The sequence below is a fragment of the Perca flavescens genome, chromosome 12 (assembly GCF_004354835.1).
Source record: "Perca flavescens isolate YP-PL-M2 chromosome 12, PFLA_1.0, whole genome shotgun sequence".
In the NCBI taxonomy this organism is placed as follows: domain Eukaryota; kingdom Metazoa; phylum Chordata; class Actinopteri; order Perciformes; family Percidae; genus Perca; species Perca flavescens.
The window spans coordinates 27,752,719-27,774,926 of record NC_041342.1 but is presented as its reverse complement, the minus strand read 5'-3'; the positions used below and the strand labels follow the sequence as shown (position 1 = coordinate 27,774,926).

Here is a 22,208-nt window from a genome sequence, read left to right as displayed (position 1 = left end):
TCGGTCCAGTTGATAACGGTCGTTAAGGCAACGGGGCCGTATTAGCACCAGGTCTCGGACCCCCCCCCCACAAAATAAAAACTCTTCGGATCTACACGATTCACGTGGATGACATTTTCCCATTCAAAACGGCGATTTTCACCAAAAAGTGACTAGTTTGCAGGTATGGGTTACATTACTGGTGGAAAGTTATCTTTATGGTCAAAGAAATACAACTAATTTTTATTCTAAAGATTGAAATGTGTGGCAACCATTACATCAGCCATTAATGGCTGCTATTGGGTAACAGACAATCTCTCCTCAATGTGTCCCTGATTTCTAGAAGACCCATTTCCTGTAATGAACGAGGATAGTAACTGTTGCATAACAACCAGCCCGTACAGGCTATCTTTAGTACACCAGCAAAACAGAAGGGCGAACAGATACCAAATAAAGCCCTGAATAAGAGCTTGCTAAATGTTTAATAAGTTTTGCACTATTAAAACTTCAGAAGCTGAGTCATTTTAAAAGTTCAGTGGAGGGTCCTGTGGTTCCTGTCTTTATTTCTTGCCCATTTCTCTTACCTGAAGATTTCATGCTGAGAGGACTAACAGTCTGACTGAGTGCACAATTATGTTCAGATGATGAAATAACTATTTGCAGCACTGCATGCGTGTTTCTATTACAGAATCTGAAATGTTGCTTTTGGGCACAGTAACACAGGAAGACTTGCAAAAGGCGCGTGGGGCTGCTTTGTTAAATCCTCCTATGGGTTTGTGTTTGTTGCTCGGCAACCACAAATGAAGTTAATGTTCAGCTGTTACTCACTCAAGCAGCTATTGATTGTTATAAACATTAACAATTCATGACAACAGGTAACTAGACATTTCACGGGGAACAGTACGTTTCCTTAGGTTGCTTTTTTCCTATCAGGCTGCAGTAACTACTGAAGACATTAAACTATGGCTTGTCCTGTGTTTATTGTCCTGTGTTTATTTACTGTCACTGCCTAAGTCCCATCTGCCTGTTGGTCCAGTTTGTCAGTAGATAAAGACAATGGCAAAATGCACAGAGCGTAAAGCCATGAGGCGACCGGTGATGTCAAAGCAGAGCCAAAAGTGTCCCACCGACAGTGAAACCAACTAGAAAAGGCTGCCCTCTGCTGCTGAAAGCATGCTACTCTTCTCCTGTCACCACCTGGCCCTGCTGCCCTGCTACAGGAACCCTTGGCAACTTTATACAATAATTAGTACAGGTGTGACTAGACACTCGGCTCACGAGACAAGAGATTGGGTTCACAAGAAGGAGACAAGACGAGATTTGAACACTATTTTAAAGAAAACTTGAATGAAAGTGCTCAAATTATGCTTTTTGGCTTTTTCCCTTTCCTTTATTGTGTTATATATCTTTTTTGTGCGTGTTATAGCTTTACAAAGTGAAAAAGCCCAAAGTCCACCCCAAAGAGACTTACCATCTCCAACAGAAAACACTGTTCACAAACTGCTCCAAACAGCTCTATTGTAGTAGTACTGACGAACGTACGTCACTTTTTAACACGTTCTAATGCTCGCCTAGCTGCTAGCGTTGCACGCCCTCATACTCTGCTTCTGACTGGCTAGTAGTCCTTACCTAGCTACTGCGCATGTGCGACTCCCAACAAAGATGGAATAGAAGTGAAATGCCTTACTCAGTAGCTAAAACAGAGAGCTCAACACACAGGGTGAAAAGAGGAGCTGCAACAATGTAAAGTTCAACAAAAATATATATATATATTTTTTTATTAAAACCTATTCTTATATAACCTCTAAGGGGATCTTCTATGCTAACTTAGAGGTCCAAGCCAGATGTATTGTAAGTCTAACCAGGTCAGAGTTCATCTACTGGCGGCTGCTCTGCACTTGTGACCGATATCGCGAGACAATTTTTCAAGTCTCGTCACATTTTAATCTTGCGAGATCTCGTCACACCTCTAATAATTAGCAGAAAATCAAATTCAAGATGATCAGGATTTAGATTTCTCAATTTCAGCCAGGGCTCCAGCTCCAAGCGTTGTGTGACAAATCCAACCAGCCCTCCCTAACACATACATGAAAACACCCGCTCAGTATTTAAGTAACTGCAAGCGTCAGGTAAACTTATTGAGCCAAAATGTTGTCTAAAAAAGTTTATGAACCTCAAAGCATGTACCGTATGTTCCTCCTCTCTCCTCATTCTCCTGACTCCACCCTCCCCTGATACAGTAACACATGCAACTGGCCCTCTGTCTGATACCTGCAGAGTGATCCATAGAGTGGATTCCTGGGCCACCAGAAGAAAACAGATTGCTTCCACTGGTGTTACTGGTGGTTTTGTTTTCTGCACCAAATACGCCCGAACTCTTCTGGGTGTCCATGGCTGAACCCATCCCAGTCTGGCCGACAGTGGAGCTCATACTGGTCTGGAACGGTGGCAGGCTGGACCCCGTGGTCCCTCTCATCCCAGACTGAGAAAAGCCTGATGGGGAGACAGAGACACATCACCAACAGACAACTGGCTCGATATAAGTGGTACATACTGCTACTTTATACACTAAATACACACATCTTGCTGTTTTTTCTTTAAAATGTATTCTGAGGAAGCTGTAATAATAGTGGTGAGACCAGGTAATAGCTAGGGATGGGGAATATTGCGATACAGCCTAGTATCGCAATATTTTCCGTGGCAATTCTGTATCCATACACGGACGCCAAGAATCAATCTTTTATTATATAAATTGCAATTACAATTTAACGTTTTGGTACTAGAATAATAAAATGAATTGCTTTTTTAGCCCACTAGATGGAAAATTGAAATGAGATGAATAAATAGATGTTGAAAAATTTTCCTTTGGGGACATAATTTGAAGTTGGAAAAATAGTAATAAATCGCAATATATTGCAGAATATCGCAATATGTTTAAAATCGCAATAATATCGTATCGTGATAATATTGAATCGTGGGGCCTCTGGCGATTCCCACCCCTAGTAATAGCATTATATCCAGCCTGAAGCAGGTAAAGTTATGTATTATAAGTTGTGATACTGTACTAGTTTCAACAATACTAATAACAAATTGTTACTAATACGTATAAGCATTAGCTAACAATGTTACTACAAAAGCTACTATATGTAGAATTTTAAAATGTCCAATTAGCACACCCAGCGGTCGTGTCAAAGACCACCGGCACTAATTTTGATGATGAACATTTGACACCAAATGCATATATGTGATTTGTGCAGTTTAGGGCCCAAAAACTACTTTTAATGTTGATCTCTTCATAAACTCATTGTGGTTTGTTTTCTGCCCCCTTCCTGCCTGCAGATCTGATTGATGACGTTGCTCAGAAGTCTATAGAAACTGAAAATTGTCTTTGTAATGTATATGTGCATATGTTTATGTTTAATAAAATCTTTTAAATGAGTTATTTGTGTGTGTGAAATGTTTTAATAAATCACTGCAGCTGTGTAAAAGCATGAAGATGATAAACAGACAGGGATGTGCTATTAATGATTATGATTAATGATTCAAAGCAATTTGTAATTAAAAAGAAAAATTGTTAAAGTTCTGAAATGTTTTCGATTTTCTGATATTGAGAAAACATTGTTTGTCCCAGCCCTACAAGCAGACAACAAAGAAAACAAAAGGTGAACGTGCGTGGCATAAGCAGGTGTTTGGCCATAACAGAGATCAATAAAGGACTGATGAAGAGAATATATACAGACTAGAGCTGAAGATCTTTGCCCGAACCCGACGGGACTCGACGCACATTTGAATAATGTCGGGCTGTAAATGGATTCGGGTTTTTAAAAAGCTGTCAATCAAAATGTACTTGTCTGACTCGGGCCGAATTCTGTCGGGCCTAACTTTTAAGGCCCCCGATTACAGCTCTACCTCAGACTAGTGGAGCGTAAGCATCCAACAGTGCAGAACAACTAAAGAGCAGCAGCTTGCATCAAAGGTTAATGTTTTTATTGTCTACCCTCCTGGTTATTTTTGCACCAAATATCTCATTAATTACAAAACCTTTTAGCCGCTGCACTTGCATGTCACTAGATAATGGTATTCCAACAAAATGAACACGAAAATAAAACATCTACAGCTATAGCGTAAAAGCTAAAAACTAAAACAAATTCATGAAGCCAAAGCCAGACTACGCCATATTTAGGCTACATTTTCTAAAATGAAATTACACATTTCAACCACCAATTTCAGCCAAATTAGTTCATAGCTTTTCACACATTCAGTATCGCCAGGCACAAACAGAGAGGAGCAGTAATATGACTTCCTTCCTCCTAAGTCTGTAGTCAGAGGTAAAAATGACACAGGAGGGGAAAAAGTAAAGTGGACCTAGAATAGGGCTGGGCGATATGGAGAAAATCAAATATCACGATATCGATACCGCAACGATATTGTAGTGTTTGACTATTGGTGCTTTCACAAAATATTTACACAATGAGATTTTTGATAAATAATCATCAGTAATGTGGATATAATGACTAAGTGGGTAAAGGCAAATAATAGAACAGTTAGAACAGTTTGGTAAGTTCAGAAAATGACATCACTACACTGTAATGCAGCCTTTAAAACCAGGAAAAGACAACACTTATGTCATATTACGATATTACGATATCCAAAATCTAAGACGATATCTATTCTCATATCACGATATCGATATAATATCGATATACTGCCTATCTCTAACCTAGAAATGAGTCAGGCGTGCTTTTATCCTTTGTCTTGCTCCATTGATCTGTCCTCCCACCCATCATAGGACCTGAAAGAGCGAGAGAGAGAGAGAGAGAGAGAGAGAGAGAGAGAGAAACAGAGAGAAAAATGGACGAATGAACAAGGAAGGGAAAATGGGAGAATCAGAAAGGACAGTGGGGCCAGAGAGCCAGAGAGAGAGAGAGTCAACATGAGTGGGAGGAGGTGAATGACCAGGAGAGATGCGGAGCAGAATAAAATGAACCAGCGGGATAGAACATAAAAACAAATGCTAATGTTAGACTTTGGAGATATTCAAATGTGTGCATGCAGTATGTAAAAGGTAAATGGAAACAAAAATGCCTTAATATTTTGTTGTTGTTGTTGCCATTTTAGACATGTCGCAGTAGGAAAAGCATAGGTGTAAATAACAAAATGAATGATGTCCCATTGCTGCTTAAGTTTCAGGGTCCTGCTACAATGGCATGGCTTACTGGGACACCTGAATAGAACGGAGCAATAATAACGTTACTGGTGACATCTGTGGTTTTCCTACTCTGACAAGTACAAAAGGAGCAACTTGTGGCATAGAAACAAAAAAGAAGAAGCAATAGAATGAAGGTTGATGGTGACTTGCATCTTCCTCCTCTTTTTTACTGTCTAACACTATAGACACTGCCTTGGCATACTTCTAACACTCAATGGTCATTTTGTTGTGTATATTGTATTGATGTAATGATAGCAGATGGAAATGATAACTATTTTTTTTAAATACTTAAGAATTGTGTAAGAAAGCATGCTCGTTTTCGTATTCGCAGTGACCACATGAAGAATGTGACAATGTCCTTATGTTGTGGTAGTTTTTTTGTACCCAAATGTTAAGAGAGCTCACTTTGCTTGCCTCACAAGGCTATGATAAAATGATTTGCAGGGTCCTTTTCAACATGTTAAGCTTTTACTTGTGAAAATACATTTAACACATGGAAAGCTGTGGCCAGAAGTGTCGTAACTAGTAAGTGTTGTTTTCGGACTGACTTGAGAGGGGGGAACTACAGCTCCCATGGGCCTCTGCAACAACAACAAAAACTACTCAAACGTCTGCGCAAACTTCTTCCATACTAAAGTGGGAAAACTGTGTGATAAATAACTAGCACGCCCTCCACCCTCACCGGACAGGTAGTCAGAGCTGAAGGCAGACTGTCCTGGTGGGTCTTGGCGTCCCCCTGATGACATCATTCCTGGACCTAAAAGAGACAGAAAGCATTATCAGAATCATCGATCAACAAACACAAAAATCACAGATTAGCTTGTTATTCTGTCAAGCTTTTCATTCCCAGAAATACATATATTTCCAGGTTTGACATGTCTGAAATGAACTAACATTTAAACCCTGACCTCAGATAAATGACCTATGTGTTTCTGACAAAAACATACTGCACTCTACATAGTGAGACGGACTGAAAACTGCACCTGAATCTGTCACACAATCACACAGATCTCGCTTCACAAAACCAGCCTCTCCAGCCTGTTAGTGTGTGTGTGTGTGTGTGTGTGTGTGTTGCGTGTGTGTGTGTGTTGTGTACATATTTTGTCAGTGAGGCAAGCAGACACAACACGTCGCTGAAGGGACTATCACCATGGTTACACAAGGAAAGGACATAAGCATCTGCGGCTCCCTACGCTTGCTGTCGGAGGATGTGTCTTAAATAATCAATGCTTATGTGCCACCAGCTGAGGCGCACGCACACACGCACACACGCGCACGCACGCACGCACACACACACACACACACACACACACACACACACACACACACACACACACACACACACACACACACACACACACACACACACACACACACACACACACACACACACACACACACACAAGATTGGGTTTATGCAAGCAAGCTGCAGAAAACACCCAATCAGGAAATTAAAAATATCTAAAAATGAATTAGTTGAATAGAGTTTTTTTGTGATTGGCAGCATTGAAGGGTTTGGAGGCGGGAAGGAGGATCGCTGGGAGAAAGAGAGTTTTAGGTTGTAGGGGAATTTGGGGTGAAGCGGCACCCACACATATATACACTATTGATAAATACTATATATAAAATACTGTATATGTTTGATATTACTGTTAGGTGAGGAAGGTAGAGGAAGCAGTAGGAGTGGAGTTAAGTGCTTTTGTATAATAAAATAAATCAAATGGGTGATCCATTGACTAAAGTAAAGATGTGCACTGCTGGCACCATTACATCCCATTAAGCAGACATATATAAAACATTTTATTATTATAACAATAAAAGTATGTTACCAACTAAATAATAAAATGTTTACTGCGTCAGGGGTCATTTATGATCAAATTTAGCCACTCGTAAGCACTGTTACATTTAACATTCAAAACCTGATCAATATTTATGTAAAATTAGGAAATTAAATGAACCCCTGTCAACAAAAAACTGACTAGAAATGCTCTTTTTTTTTTTTTTTATGGATTTCACGAGATTGTGCCAGTGATGGTTTTATTGTGTGCACCTCCTTGCCATCAGTGGTGGAAGAAGGACTGACATCATTAAATCAGCCCATAAAGGGGAACTAGGCCCCAAGCTTAAAAATGCAAACATGTTATTTCTATGGTCTACGACAATGCTAAAATTGATAATAATAATAATCATAGCTGTCAGATAAATGTCGTGGAGTGAGTACTATAGTTAGTATAAACTATCTCAAATTGTACCTAAGTACAGTATTTGAGTTGATGCACCATGTGACGAGCATTAACCTCCCCTTTTCACTGGCTCTAAATGTTTATCAGCTGTCAACATCCGCTATTTCCTGTTGGAATATTTCGAAATAAATACTATCTTCATCTATTTAATTCATTTTAATGAAGTACAGTCAGATCAAGTATATTGTGATAATTTTCGGTAACACTTTACTTGAAGGTATCAACATAATCGTGACATGACACCGTAAAGACAGGATGTCTTTGTCATGACAACTTGACATAATGTCATCCTGTTTAATGTCAAGTTGTCTTAATAAGGAAACTCCAAAGAAATGTAATGTCAAGTTGTCATGACAAATACATCTTCTGGTAATGTCATCATGGTTAATGTCAAGTTGTCATTTTAAAGACATCCCACACAAATTTAATGTCAACTTGTCATGACCAAGACAACCTCTGGTAATGTCACTTTGATTAATGTCAAGTTGTCATAATCAAGACAACCCAAACAAGGTCAACTTGCCATGACAAAAACCGAATGACACTTAATGACAGAAGTCATAAAGGTTTATGACTTGTTTATAACGTTTATGTCACGTTCATTACAGTGTCATGTCATAGTTATGACAGTGTCATGTCACGATTATGTCGATACCTTCAAGTAAAGTGTTACCTAATTTTCTTTCCCATGCATTAGCCTGCTGGTGCTACATAGCAAAAATGATCTGTCCGTGGTCCTGAAATAGCAGGGGGAAGATAGATGGTAAGGCCTACAACATACTGTACTGTATTAGGTATTACTAACTCCTACTGAAACACACACACACACACACACACACACACACACACACACTATGATTGTTCATTGTGGAGCTGAAAAGATGTCACTGTTCTAAAGACATGCAGTGGTCCACACTCAAGCTGAAAACCATATTTTTTAGTTTTTTTACTAAATTCAAGGGAAATAAGGACACACATTTTGGCGCTGGGCCAATATCAGTGAAATGGTGGATATCATCAATAATTAACAAGCTTAGGCACACTGGATCGAGTACAAGGGTGTTTCATTATGGCTGTATCTATAAAAGGTAAGGCAACCATGGATTGCTGAATTTACATCCACCTGAAACTACATGCACAGGCATGCACTCGCTCGCGCACACGCACACGCACACGCACACGCACACGCACACGCACACGCTTGCACTTGATTGAAAACATCCAATCAGGACATTAAAAATATTTAAAAAATGAATGATGGAGGTTGAGCTTTTTTGTGATTGGCAGCATTGAAGGGTTTGGAGGCGGGAAGGGGAGAAACGAGATTTGGAAGAGCGAGAGAGACACACACACACACACACACACACACACACACACACACACACAAAACACACACACAAAACTGACGAGTCATTCTTGACAAAATGCCACAAGATTCTTTTCTTCTTTTCTCTCTCTCTCCTCCTTATCGATCTTAACAAGCAGCTCTTCAGCTGCTCTTTCTGAGTCATGGCTGTTTCCCCTCATCATTGTCACACTGTGCTTTCACTCAACATCTCTTTGTGTTCCTTGTTTTGCATTCTCTACTTTTTGCATGCAAGATGTTACGGTATCTAAAGCTTAAAAGAGCATTTCGGTTTCAGTCCATATTTGTTTAGAGGTGCCACAATCAGTTTAAACATTACTGTAATTCATCACTACCGCATTAAGTTTGATAACTTAGCATTACAATACACACAAATTAATGATTATTAGAAGCCTCTACTGCTCCATGATATTTAACATTTTCAGTAAATACAAGAAAACAAATGATGCCACACGGTGAATCAGCACTCATAGTAGCATCATCTTAGTGACAGAGCCCAACCAATGAAGGCCTTGAGTTTAATTTAGAGGAAATAATGGCAATATTGGTCAAAGAAATGTCATTTACATATTTTACTCAAATCATTTAGCCCTAGTTTATGGGAAACATAGCCTTAAATTTCAGAGACACTGTCTACATAACACTAGCACTAGGTTTGCTCTTGAGGCGTCCCTTCACTTTTTGCTCTTGTTCTTTTTCTCTCTCAGACATCCCCAGGAACACACACGGGGACACACTGTATGTGTGTGCAGTCACAGCCAGAACCCAGACAGTCCTCTGAGGACAGCAGCCAGTATCGAGCCCCTTCAAGCACCTTCTTTTTTGTAAGCGTTATTTTTATGGCATTTCTACATCACTAGACTGGAAGCTCTTTTAAACACAAAGCCAGGACAAACAAGTCAAAATATACAAGTGGGGAACCACCACAAAAATAGCTGTTATTGCATAGTGTAAAGAGTTACAGTTTGATGGGCTCGCCACTGTGCTTGACACAGACTGGTTGTAGTTTCACGTCATTGCTTAGAACATATTACACTGCAGTGTTTGGTAAGATCTAAAGTTAGTTTAGGGCTGCACAATTAATCGCAATATGTACTAGTTTCATATTCAAATCGCAGGGACGGCGCAATATTTGTTAAAGGCAAAATATCTGTCAAACCATTCTGAATTATATTGTGGTGCTGCAGAGACATCCCAACCTACAAATTGTAACATACAGACTAAAGAAAAAAATCTTTGTTTGGTACAGATCCTCGCAAGAATCCCACTTTTAAACATAATAATATAATTATATTTTGGGTGTGTGCGTGCTTTACAAAGGGTGCAGATGCAGATAGAAGACTTGAGTGCATCTGAAAGGTTGTTTTCACAGTGTCATGGTCAGTTAAGTACACAGGCAACATATTTTAGAATGGATACGATTTCCTACTTACATAACACTATATTTGACAAAACAACATGGAAGAAATGTTCCTTTCCTGAAACATTAGAGGCCAGTGTTGATGTCTTTTGTATGCACAAGATAGTGTCTTTCTTATGTTCAAAAGTGTCCCTTTAAGTCATTAACCACTAGTTTAAGGTGATGATTGATTTAAGCTGCACCCCACTGTAATTGCTCAGGTCATTTGGGTTAAAACATTTCCCTTAAAACCCAGAACGTTGTCTCACACACACACACACACACACACACACACACACACACACACACACACACACACACACACACACACACACACACACACACACACACACACACACACACACACACACACACACACACACACACACACACACACACACACACACACACAGCAGGAGGGAAAACCTGACGAGACTGCACACAAATGTTGAGGGTTTTATTGAGGCATCAAAGAAAATCCTCAATTGCTTTGCCTGAGGAATATATTGTTGACCGAAAAGCAAATTAAAAAAACACATCAATGTTGCACTGGGTGACAATTATGGAAATGCAATTCTAAACTGTTGGAGTATCTCTTTAAGGGTACTGACATAGCCTCTAACTCCAACTAACTCTAAATCCATTTCTTGTCAGAAGTCAGAGTGCTGGGTTGTCTGCTGTGCAGTGCCTCTGAAGTGGTTTGGTGCTTGCTGAAGGGCTTTTTGCGATGATGTACCATATACTGTGGGGGTACCAAGGCTGAACCAAGTTGCACTTCAGCTCACAGCAAGAGGACAGCTTTCTAGAGGATGGTAGTCAGCCTTTAGGCAAACATGCTGCCTCTATATTTAAATAAACATATCAGGGGTCAGTTACAGATGGCCAACAAGGTCAATATGAAACATACTGAATGAAATAAGAGTTTTCTATTTACACAAAAAGGCTTATTTCTCTCAAATATTGTTCACAAATTTGTCTAAATCTGTGTTAGTGAGCGTTTCTCCTTTGCTGAGATAATCCATCCACCTGACAGGTGTGCCATATAAAGATGCTGATAAGACAGCATGATTATTGAACAGGTGTGCCTTAGGCTGGACACAATAAAAGGCCACTCTAAAATGTGCAGTTTTACTGTATGGACCTTTTTCACAGCAGACATTTTTGACTTGTCATAGTAGGAAAAGCACAGCTGAAATTGATAACCTTAACGATGGCTCAATTCCATCAAGTGTCCCAGTAAGATATTTCAGTGAGTCAACATGTACAATACCAGGGCCTCTCCTAAGTGGAATGCAGCCATCATTAATGGTTTGGAATATACCTGTGCTTTTCCTACTATGACATGTCAACATGTCTGCCATAAAAAAAAGGTCTATAGGAGGGGGTCCGTCATAGTGTTTAATATTTTTCCCGAAAATGAGATGAATCAGATCCCGGGAAATATTCCGGGAATCCCGGGAAATGGCAGAGAAATGGCTGTTTTTTTGGTTTGTTTTTAGCCCAAGTACTGTATCGATATCCCAAACGGACATTTTTTATATTATTTGTTTCATTTTTAGGACTAAAGAACACAGTTTATGTCCATCATCAACACAGTTTGCAATGATCAATTCTGCTGCGTGATCAAGTGAGCTGCGTGCTGCAGCGCTAATTATGAAATGCCAGGTGGAATGTCTGGGACTTGTCTTCTGAAAATCTAGGAAACCCTTATATAATCAATGTTTTATAGAAATCTATTATACAAACTAACGAAATATGCTTAAACCATTGAATGATTTCTAAACCATTACGTTATCAAAATCCATTCTCTGCCTGTTGAGGATGTGTAAGAGGCTGCAAACGGGAATGATCACTCAAAGTTAACCAAATACAAATACTCCTTATAAACCGGTCACACAACTTGCACTGAGCTGTTTCATTGTCCGGTCTTTCAAAATGCTCCCAAACAAAGCTGGCCGCAGACATCATTAATGGAGCCAGGTAGCCCAGCTGCGTAGTGCGTGCTGTGTAATGAACTTCTTCTTCTTCTTTAATGAATGAATGTATTGAGCCTGTGTAATGATTTAGGGTGCCTGTATTACCGTAGCTACCGTCGCCTGCATCAACGTTACCGTATGAGAATAATAGACACGCACTCCTTGCCTTTTTTTATTTTATTTTATTTCCCGTTTCCCGTCATAACATTTCCCGGGAAATAGTTTTGATCAGATTTCCCGGGAATCCCGTTTTCCCGGGATTAAACCCTAGTCCGTCAGTGGGGGGTCCAAAAACCAGTCAGTATCTGGTGTCAGGGTTCGGGTTCAACCGTGAAGAGAAAACCTCTCCAAAGCCATTGAATGTGAGCATTTGTCCACTCAAGTCGGTTACGACAAGAAACTGCAGTCAGGTCGAGAGAGAGAGAGAGAGGAAGAGAGAGCGAGAGAGGGAGATGAACCCTAACCTTAACTGTAACCATAACACTAGATACTGACTGGTTTTCCGACCCCCCCCTGACCCTAACCCTACATACAGTACAGTAAAACTGCACATTTTAGAGTGGCCTTTAATTGTGTCCAGCCTAAGGCACAACTGTGCAATTATCATGCTGTCTAATCAGCATCTTGATGTGCCACACCTGTCAGGTGGATGGATTATCTCGGCAAAGGAGAAGTGCTCACTAACACAGATTTAGACAGATTTGTGAATAATATTTGAGAGAAATAAGCCTTTTGTGTACACAGAAAAAGTCTTAGATCTTTGAGTTCAGCTCATGAAAAATGGGGGCAAAAACAAAAGTTTTGCCTTTATAATTTTTATATTATAATAATAATTATAAATGTTGTGCTCAAATCAGTATTCTTTGTGCATGATTTATGTTTTGCAACGATTTCTATTTTGGTCCTCACCTCCATCCTTCTAACTGCTTTTCAGTCTGTTACTGCCATTTGTCACCAGGCAACAGTGACCTCATTACCCCCATGAATGATGCAGATGTTTTGACCTTTACATGTAATTGCAGAGCAATCATTTGGCTAATCAGTGTAATAGGCCTGCTGAAAATACAAGGTAGGTTACAGTTTTCCTCTAATCTGATAAGTGATGTCTAGTTTGAACATATCAATACTCAAAAGGAGCTGTAACAGACACGAGGACACTAATCCATAGTCATATATCTTGATATTGTGACTTTAAAGTTAAGGAAGCAGGTTCAGACGATAATTAACGTCCTCTTTTAGTATCTACCCACACGTTACGGAAGGCTGCTAATTCTCCAAAAAGCAGATTGTGGTTGTAGGTAGTTTTGTCTAAGGGAACACTTGAAAAACTGTACACCTTTTAACGTTTTACCATGTCTCCCTTTGTTTAGATATTTTTCTCCAAAATATGTAAAAAGAAATTAAAAACCATGATTTCAAATCCCATCGTTCTCCATCCCAATCTCCTGATGCTATCACATCCTCGCAGGCCTGTCCCTGCTCCCTGCTTCCAGTTTCAAGCAGCCAATATTAGCGTGCATATGTTGCTAATGCTAAAGTATATCTCTCCACGCCAAGGACAGGTAAGGTTAATGTCAAACTGCAGCATCCCATCCTCAGTCACAGCTGTCAGTATCTCTGGGGAGAGACAAGCACTTAGAGTGAGGGAGAGGGGGGGGGGCTGAAAAGTAAGCGAGGGATGAGGAAGGCACCGGGTAGCAAAGAGATGGAAAAATGTTTTTCAGTGAAAGGAGATGAGATATATTCTAAACATCCATCTATTACTGGCACATCAATTGTTTGAGGGCGGTGTTACTGCTGTAAATAAATACAATCAATGTGGAAATGACGGGATATAATACATTTCTAATAAAAACCCCAGTGTTTCCTAACCTGACGCACCAAATGGTTTGTTAACTTGGGATGCACCAAATCCAGATTTTTGGGGTTTGGCCGAATACCAAATCCACTGGTTAAGATTCTACTGAATCCGAAAACCGTATATCCAATCCTACTCCCATCCTCAGTCCATTAACACAGTCAACACATTAATGAAGTAAACAACGCCCATATATATATATATATATATATAAAAATTGTCTGGTTAACACACAGGTTTTTAGGTATGACTTTCCTTCCTTTGCCGTACCTGAAGTTGCTGCATTTTGGCTGCTGTGTGTAGATTCTTTCATGCCCAACTCGTAGTCTTTCGGATGTTTCATACGCAAATGTTTTAACAGCGGCGATGTTGTGTATAGTTTAGGGTCCTTGCCACCACGAGACAAATCAGCATTGCAAATTAAACACGTAGCTCGACTCGAATCGCCTTCTTTTGACTGAAAGTACTGCCAAACAACACTTTTTCTGCTCACAAGTTCCATTTTCACTTTCTCACAGCCTACTGCATTGAACGGTCCACCTACGTAAACACCTTCCTGTAATCGACGGCGGCGTCACTACATCGACCAGCCTAGCGCACGTAGTGCAAGCGTAGGGTTCGGTTGGCTGGAAAAAAATTCTAAAGGTTCGGCAGAAACCAAACCCCGTTAAACAGCTCAATATTTGTCAGAATCCGAATCCTGGATTCGGTGCATCCCTGTTGTTAACCATTGTTGTTTTGAACGAACAGTCGCCTCTCCGTGTCGTGACACATACCTAAACCAAGCCTAGCCCTAGCAGCCAGTAGCTCCTCACAGCACGCTGATTGGTCCGAACCAGACACAAAGGCATTACTTGAAAGACAAGATGGGTAAGGGATGAAGAGAGGTGGGAAGAAACAAATCAGGGGGTGCAGAGGAGGATAGAAGATACATTGGACGTATTATAGTTTAGCCCCTTACCCTTGATTAGAAATAAAGTGAATGACGCAGAACAAAATAATGATCTAATAGAGAAAAGCAAGAGAGAGGTATGACATCAGAGCACGAGCAAATTAAATGATGGAAACAGAACAGAGGGAGGCAGAGGGAAAAGTAAATGATTCTCTCCTCTGGGTGCAGATTCTGCTGTGGTCCTGATAAGCATCAACAGCACATCAACAGCACATCAACACACTCCAGATGCGCTGTAATATTGGTGCAATCCCATGGCCATTGAATACATGATGCAAATCCTGTTGCTGTGAATGACTGTGGAACAGGTGGCACCTCTGCGGGTACTGCTTTTCCTCCGAGCCATCCAACACAAGCCAGGTCTCCATCCCAATGTAGTGCATATTCTAAACACATTTGCAGAAAATCTAAAAGAAATCTAATTTATGTGCGTTTCCTGGATCTTGTTTTCCGTGGGGAACTTTGACTTTGCCACTGTGTGTCTACTGTTACCGTTTATAGTGCTGTTTATAGACAGGATAAGTACACTCTCAAATTCTGCTAGAACCCTCTCTCATAGCAAAAATTAAACAGGGAGCAACTTGGGTCTTTTTCTTGCCATTGTTCCTATTAGTATCAATTACATTATACTCATCAATTAACTTTGGTGAGTTAAATTTTATCATAAATGATAGAAATGACATTGAAATTGCAAGATTAAGACACAAGTTGTAATATACAGAATTGTCATTTCATTTCTTAATCCCAAGATGTTACATTTTAACCTATACTACAGGTCAGGAATTAAAAGCTAGAACCATTTACACTTAAACTCTACACAGCTCAGACTCTCAGTTGTCCTGGATGTCAGATGGGCTCAGTGTTGGACTCCAGAGGTGCTGTAAAAGCTTCAGTTACATCCTACTCATCTGCTGAACTCAGCACACTGACACACACGTCCTCATTATTGACAGTGACAGCCAAGGTGTGTGTGCGTGTGCGTGTGTGTGTGTGTGTGTGTGTGTGTGTGAGAGAGATGACCTCACCAGAACTGCATGTGTGTGGAGCTGCTGGTATTGATGCACTCGACTGTACTGCAGTCACATGTTGACTGCAGTGTCTAGTACTGTAACACACACACACACACACACACACACACACACACACACACACACACACACACACACACACACACACACACACACACACACACGCAGACTCATGCACTCAGGAATGCAAAAAACAATGCCTCGGATATACACACATACTACTACTACTGCAGAATGACTGTCTTACATACACACACACACACACACACACACACACACACACACACACACACACACACACTCTCTCCCCCTGTACCTCGACCACACATACGTATAGTGAAAGTACACACACTGCAGGGATGTGTTCTCATGCCTCAGCAAACACAGTTCCTTCCTTCCCGGCTTGATAGAAACACTAGCAGACTGCAGTATAACTTTAACTTTATTGTGCTGCTCCCTAAGCCCAGTCTACTACATTTCATGCTGGCTTAATTTAAACCTGGATGATCCTAAACCCAGGGTCAATCAAATTTAAAATATGATTAAAAAATGTTAACTTTTTTCTTTTAAAAACATACCCTGAGTGATACCCAGTACAAGTATATTAAGTGAATAGGCCATTTTTGACTGTTATAACTGGATCATGAATTCTGTGTGAATGGATGGAAGAGTTAATAAATCCACTGTGTTATTTTAATTTATTTGTAGTAAAATGTCTTCTTTTGAAGATATTCATTTATATATGGAAGAGAAATTGAACCACTTTTTGACATTCACATTCATAAAACATGATTTAAACATGTCAACATTATGTGAATGTTATAATTAATTATCTGATAATAGTTTTTCTTAAGGAATCTTTCACATTTGCACACATTCAAGAAAGTAATTCTGCTGAATCTACTGTATCTTTAAAACCTCTCAAATGCCCTCTTTTGCACTCTAATGTGTTTTTGCACTACAGTGAATGTTAAAAAAAAAGTGATAAAAACACATACTAAAATATTGGTTTCATTACAAACAGCTGGTCTAAAACAATATTGTAGAAATGAAAAATAAATCAGGTTGCTCCTGCACTTGAATCAAGTAAAAATGATTTTAGAAAACACCGGAAAAAAAGCTGACATGCATTGGAAACACGGCAAAATATTCATACTGCACTTGCAGATATTTTTTTTACTTCAAGGAATAAACTACAGACAAGAAGTACTTGGTGAGGAGATTTCTTGGCTCCCTTTTTGTCCAACACACACACACACACACACACACACACACACACACACACACACACACACACACACACACACACACACACACACACACACACACACACACACACACACACACACACACACACACACACACACACACACACACACACAGTCTCTTTGAAATCTCAGGGCTTACTCAGCCAAGTAATGAGTCATTCATACAGCAACAACCTCATTACCTATTTAAATAGCTGTACTAAGTGCAAACCTTATAAAGCTACACACAAACTTTTATCAAGCCGCATGTTTATATGTTTAAAATGCCTCGTCATTCAATACCTAAATCTCATCTGTGTCAGTGAGCCAATAAGCATGCTTCTACCAATGTCTAATAATGCTGGTGATTGGCTGTCTAACGTTACTTGTCGTAGAGGCAGGGACGAAAAGCTATACGTTACGCACGGAGACAGGGCTCACATAGTAGGAGCTGAAAATTAAATAGAAAGGAATCTTGCCGTTATATGTAATGTTGTTTAGGAACCAGTACCGAAGTCAAGGTATTGGTATCGAAACGATTTGAATGATATCCAGTCGTTTTGAACGATGTCCAGTCCCAACACGTCACAACTCAAAATTCTACTCAACCACTTTAAACTCACAGCAAGAGAAACGGCTTGATTTTTGAGCCATCCTGTAGGTGCTGTTCACAAGGAAGAACAAGATGGCAGAACTAAAGGTTTGCCCTCACTGACACTGAGGACAGATGAGCTTTTGGTTCCCTATTCAGTTCACATAGCAGGAGCCAGGTTTATTACAACCCTTCATCACAGCTGAGGCCTCAAATGACTTCACAGCATCCACATCAGTAAAGCTACATTGTGTAAGAATTGCTCCCATCTAGCGGTGAAATTGTATATGACAACCAACTGAATATTACTTTCTAGTCTTCCTTTTTCATCATTGACGCGAGGAAAAGTATCCTAGACGTTGTTCTAGCGTTATGCACAACATGCTATAGTTAGCCAAGCAAGTAGCAACTATAAAACTTTGAATTTAACACAAATAGGCAGAATTACCTGTCGAGAAGAAAGCAGGCAACTTTGGTGTCCCTTTTAAAATCCTTGCTCCTTATGAGCTCATTCCATCTTGAAAAAGCCACTCCAATATTAACTTTGGTCTCGTTGCTTTGCCTGTCGCGTTTTAATTCTTTTAACTTCCTTGGCGACTCCGTTACATGTCCTCGAGAATAGGCGCAATCCTCCATTTTCAACAGGCTTTCAAATCTGCCGGCAGTCACAAGTAATCTTCTCCCTCTCCCTCCCTGGCATTCATCAGGGTGCCACTGAGTGAAAAGCACAAAAGGTGGAGGTATGTCCCTCTTTGGCTAATGTATTTTAAAGATGGATGTGCAACATGGCGGCCATCATTTGAGCGACTCGCTCGTATGTATTCTGAACGATTCTGAATGGCAGATTCTACGCGTACGAGAATACTTTGATTAGTTGGTGGAAGTAATTACACATGAATGAGCACATATTTGTGAAAGAACAAAGTTTTTTTTGCTAAGAATCAACTCAAAAAATTACACAAAGGAGCTTTAACACTAAAATGAAAGAAAAAGCCTTTCAAAAAAATACTTTCCACTACAGAATTCAGTAGATCTCTTTGATTGGTAGTGATTCCCTTACCATCCAACTACATATGCAAATATGTCAGTCTGGCAAGTGATTTCATTTCATTTCAGTTTGACAGTAGGCCGTGGGTTACACATCCTTGAGTTTACCAATTGGACTGTAGGTCTGAGCAGGATTTTATCTGAAGTAAACTGATAGAGTTACATACAGAGTGCCAGCTCTGTGCATTTGAACAAATAGCATTTATCACAAATTAACTATCCATTATCAGGGTTCTTCTTCCTAGCTTTGAAATGGTTCTCTGGGCTGAATGAGGCTATGAACAAATTCTACTGGAAGGATAAAACTGTATACTCATACATATTCAGAAACACACGGGTCTTGCAGCACCCAAAATTCAGCACTCTAGCACCATTATTAGTCACAGTTGTGACCCGCTGTCCTACCTGATGGGAGACCACCTGCTTTTGAGCTCATGATATAAATTAAACAGCATTTAAAATTCACCCAGCTACAATTAGTATGGTACAAAATATACCAACTTTTCCTTTACCAACATTTGGAAGGAGACATTCGGGGACAACATTTACATGAAAGGATGATGAAAATCCTTCAAACTGACGCCCCACTGACGCTGTGCTGTGTTCTTTGTTCTTTATTGTTTATACCAAAAATCTATAAAATCTAAGTTAAAAAAAAGAAAATCCTGCACAGACTTACAAGACTACTCCACTTATTTAGCATTGCACTCCCTTTGCCATTGTCGTTCGAAGTCAAAACCTGGTGTCTACATTACCCACAATGTAGCCTATATCGTCAACGTTTAATTTCCGGGATTGTTCAGGCGCCGCCGGAAATTCATTTCAGCCCGATGTCCATCACCTTTTTCTTTGTGTTGGCATTTCAACTCTGTTCAATTTATGAGGACTATGGTCTAACTGCTCCTCAGGTCTCTGCAGGGTAAATCGAGACAGCTAGCTAGACTATCTGTCCAATCTGAGTTTTCTGTAGCACGATTAAAAAAACTACTTTTGAACATACACGTTCCACCAAAAGAAGTTCCTTCCCGAGGCTATTTTGCAGCGGCACCGTTGCTCCGTTCGTCGCTTTGCGCCCGCCCAAGACGATTGTGATTGGTTTAAAGAAATGCCAATAAACCAGAGCATGTTTTTCTCCCATCCCGGAATATTGTGTGGACTAGCCAGACCATCCTCTGCAGCGCTGTGGAGGTGGGTCTGACAATTTGAGACTACGTTTTAATAGACCAAGTCTGCCGCTGGCCACCAGACCCCTGTGGCTCAGGGGTTTGTGCTGACTGAATTTGAGATGCTACAGCCTCTAACTGAAGGAATGCAGCCGACACTAACTCAACAGGGATCGCTAGCAGCATCCCAGTGGGGCTCTGTTATGTGGCTGGGTTGTCAGAACATCTAGCCAGAGTCACAGGGACACGTTCCACAAACTGCCTTCAGATCTCTGCTGGTACACCCTAAAGTAGTGAAGCTTCATGAGCGATTTTCTTTACTTTTTTAACCCACTAGATACACAGAATAAAAGTAGAATTGATCGTCATTGTTAAGGGGTCCTACATTGGTCCCTGTGTTAATGTGTTATCACATGTGAGTCTTGGGTGCAATGCGTAGTTGATTGAAAGTGTTTGATCTAAAAACATTTGAGAAACCATGTGTTAAAATATCTGCTGTCAGCACAGTGTATTCCCCACCCATATAGCACACACAGAATGTAGCCCACAGGCCTTTATAGTCACCAGTGTTTTAGATCAGTCACAAACATACACGCACGCACGCACACGCGCACGCACACGCACACACACACACACACACACACACACACACACACCCGGAGGATGTGTGCCTGCTTTTGGAGATCATACCAGCTGTACATGGGCATGTCAAAGACTATGTGAAATGATACGACAGCCTGATGGTTTATCATAAAAGATTAAAATAAACATGCACGCAACTCTGTTTGATGTGCCATCTGTGTTTAGTGACGTAAATATCAAACCAATCAACAAGACCGTGTCTATTTCTGGATCTATTTCGCAATATCCGTTTTCCATCCATAACCTTTATGTCATTACATTACAGTAGCATATTGAATCTGGAATTGGTAATAATGTATATAAACTAGGGGTGGAGGATCTAGGAACTAAGGGTACAGTATGGTATCGCGATATTATCTGTGGCAAAGCTGTAGCGATACAAAGACGCCAAGTATCAATTCTATTTTATTATAGAAATTGCACATTAGAATGTGACAATTCCATTTTGCAGCAATAAAGGCTGTATCTGCAAAACCCTTGAGTTTACTGAATTGAGCAACAGCGTGTTTTATAGCTTATTGCAAATTTAAATTTGTAAGAGAAAATATGTTATTTCGTCTTTCACAGCCTCTTCACAGCCTCACTTTAATGTGAAAAATAGGGAAGAACTTTATGAAAGTGAAGCACTATATCACGAGAGAATCTGACCAACGTGTCCATCTACAAGTGCCATGAATAAAAGTTGTTGCCAAACTCTGGTTCCCTACAGCTCTGGACTGACAGCTAGACAGGTCAACACTAATTGGACCAGAACGTGCCACTGGCTGGGTGCTGATTGTGTGTGTGTGTGTGTGTGTGCGTGTGTGGATGGTAATGATGCTAATACAGCACAGTCTCCAGGCTGACAGTGTAACAATGACAGGAAAAGAGAAAGATGGAGAGGACGGGTGGAACGGAGACTGAAAGAAAGAGAAAGCAAATAAATAAATAGGTTATAGGGGAAAAGAAATCGGGAAATCAGTCAAGATTAGGCCTAAAAGACAAAAAAAAGGCAGAGAAATAAAGAGAACAAGCCTGATAAAGATAAAGACAAAGTAAGACAGTCAGCTAATTAATAAATAATAATAATAATAATAATAATAATAATAAATTTAGGTCTAGACAGGGTTGGCCAAAGTGTCGAGGCAATTACACTTAATCTTCAAAGCACGCACGCACACACTCGTAGGAGGATCCCTGATGGCCCTGATACACAGACTAGAATCCGAGGAGCTTTCAGTGTCACTGTGCAGTGACTGCTGTTGACTATAACTATTATTGAAATCACATGATCCCTTCATTTCAACCATTTAAATTTAGCCAAAGGCTAAAACCTCTTTCAATATGCGGTGCCCTAAATTGTTAAAAACACTAAATATTAACACATCATACTGTAACAACCAGGGGAATATTATGAAAGCAGTGTGTGTTAAAGCTTTAGTGCGTAACTTTTTATATTAAAAAGGTGCAGTAGGTAAGACTTAGAAAACTAACTTTCTGACGTATTTGCTGAAACTGACCCTATGTT

General features: G+C 40.1%; 1 protein-coding gene across 1 annotated transcript in view; it reads right to left on the bottom strand.

Annotated features, from left to right (window-relative positions):
• map4l (microtubule associated protein 4 like) overlaps positions 1–22,208 on the bottom strand; it is a 101,577-nt gene that overhangs the window by 50,582 nt on the left and 28,787 nt on the right. Inside the window, exons 3-5 of the mRNA XM_028594104.1 lie at positions 5,871–5,945; positions 4,700–4,771; positions 2,251–2,472 (exon numbers count right to left, since the gene is read on the bottom strand). Of these exons, the coding sequence (XP_028449905.1) occupies positions 2,251–2,472; positions 4,700–4,771; positions 5,871–5,945 (369 nt within the window). The remainder of the gene's footprint in view (positions 1–2,250; positions 2,473–4,699; positions 4,772–5,870; positions 5,946–22,208) is intronic.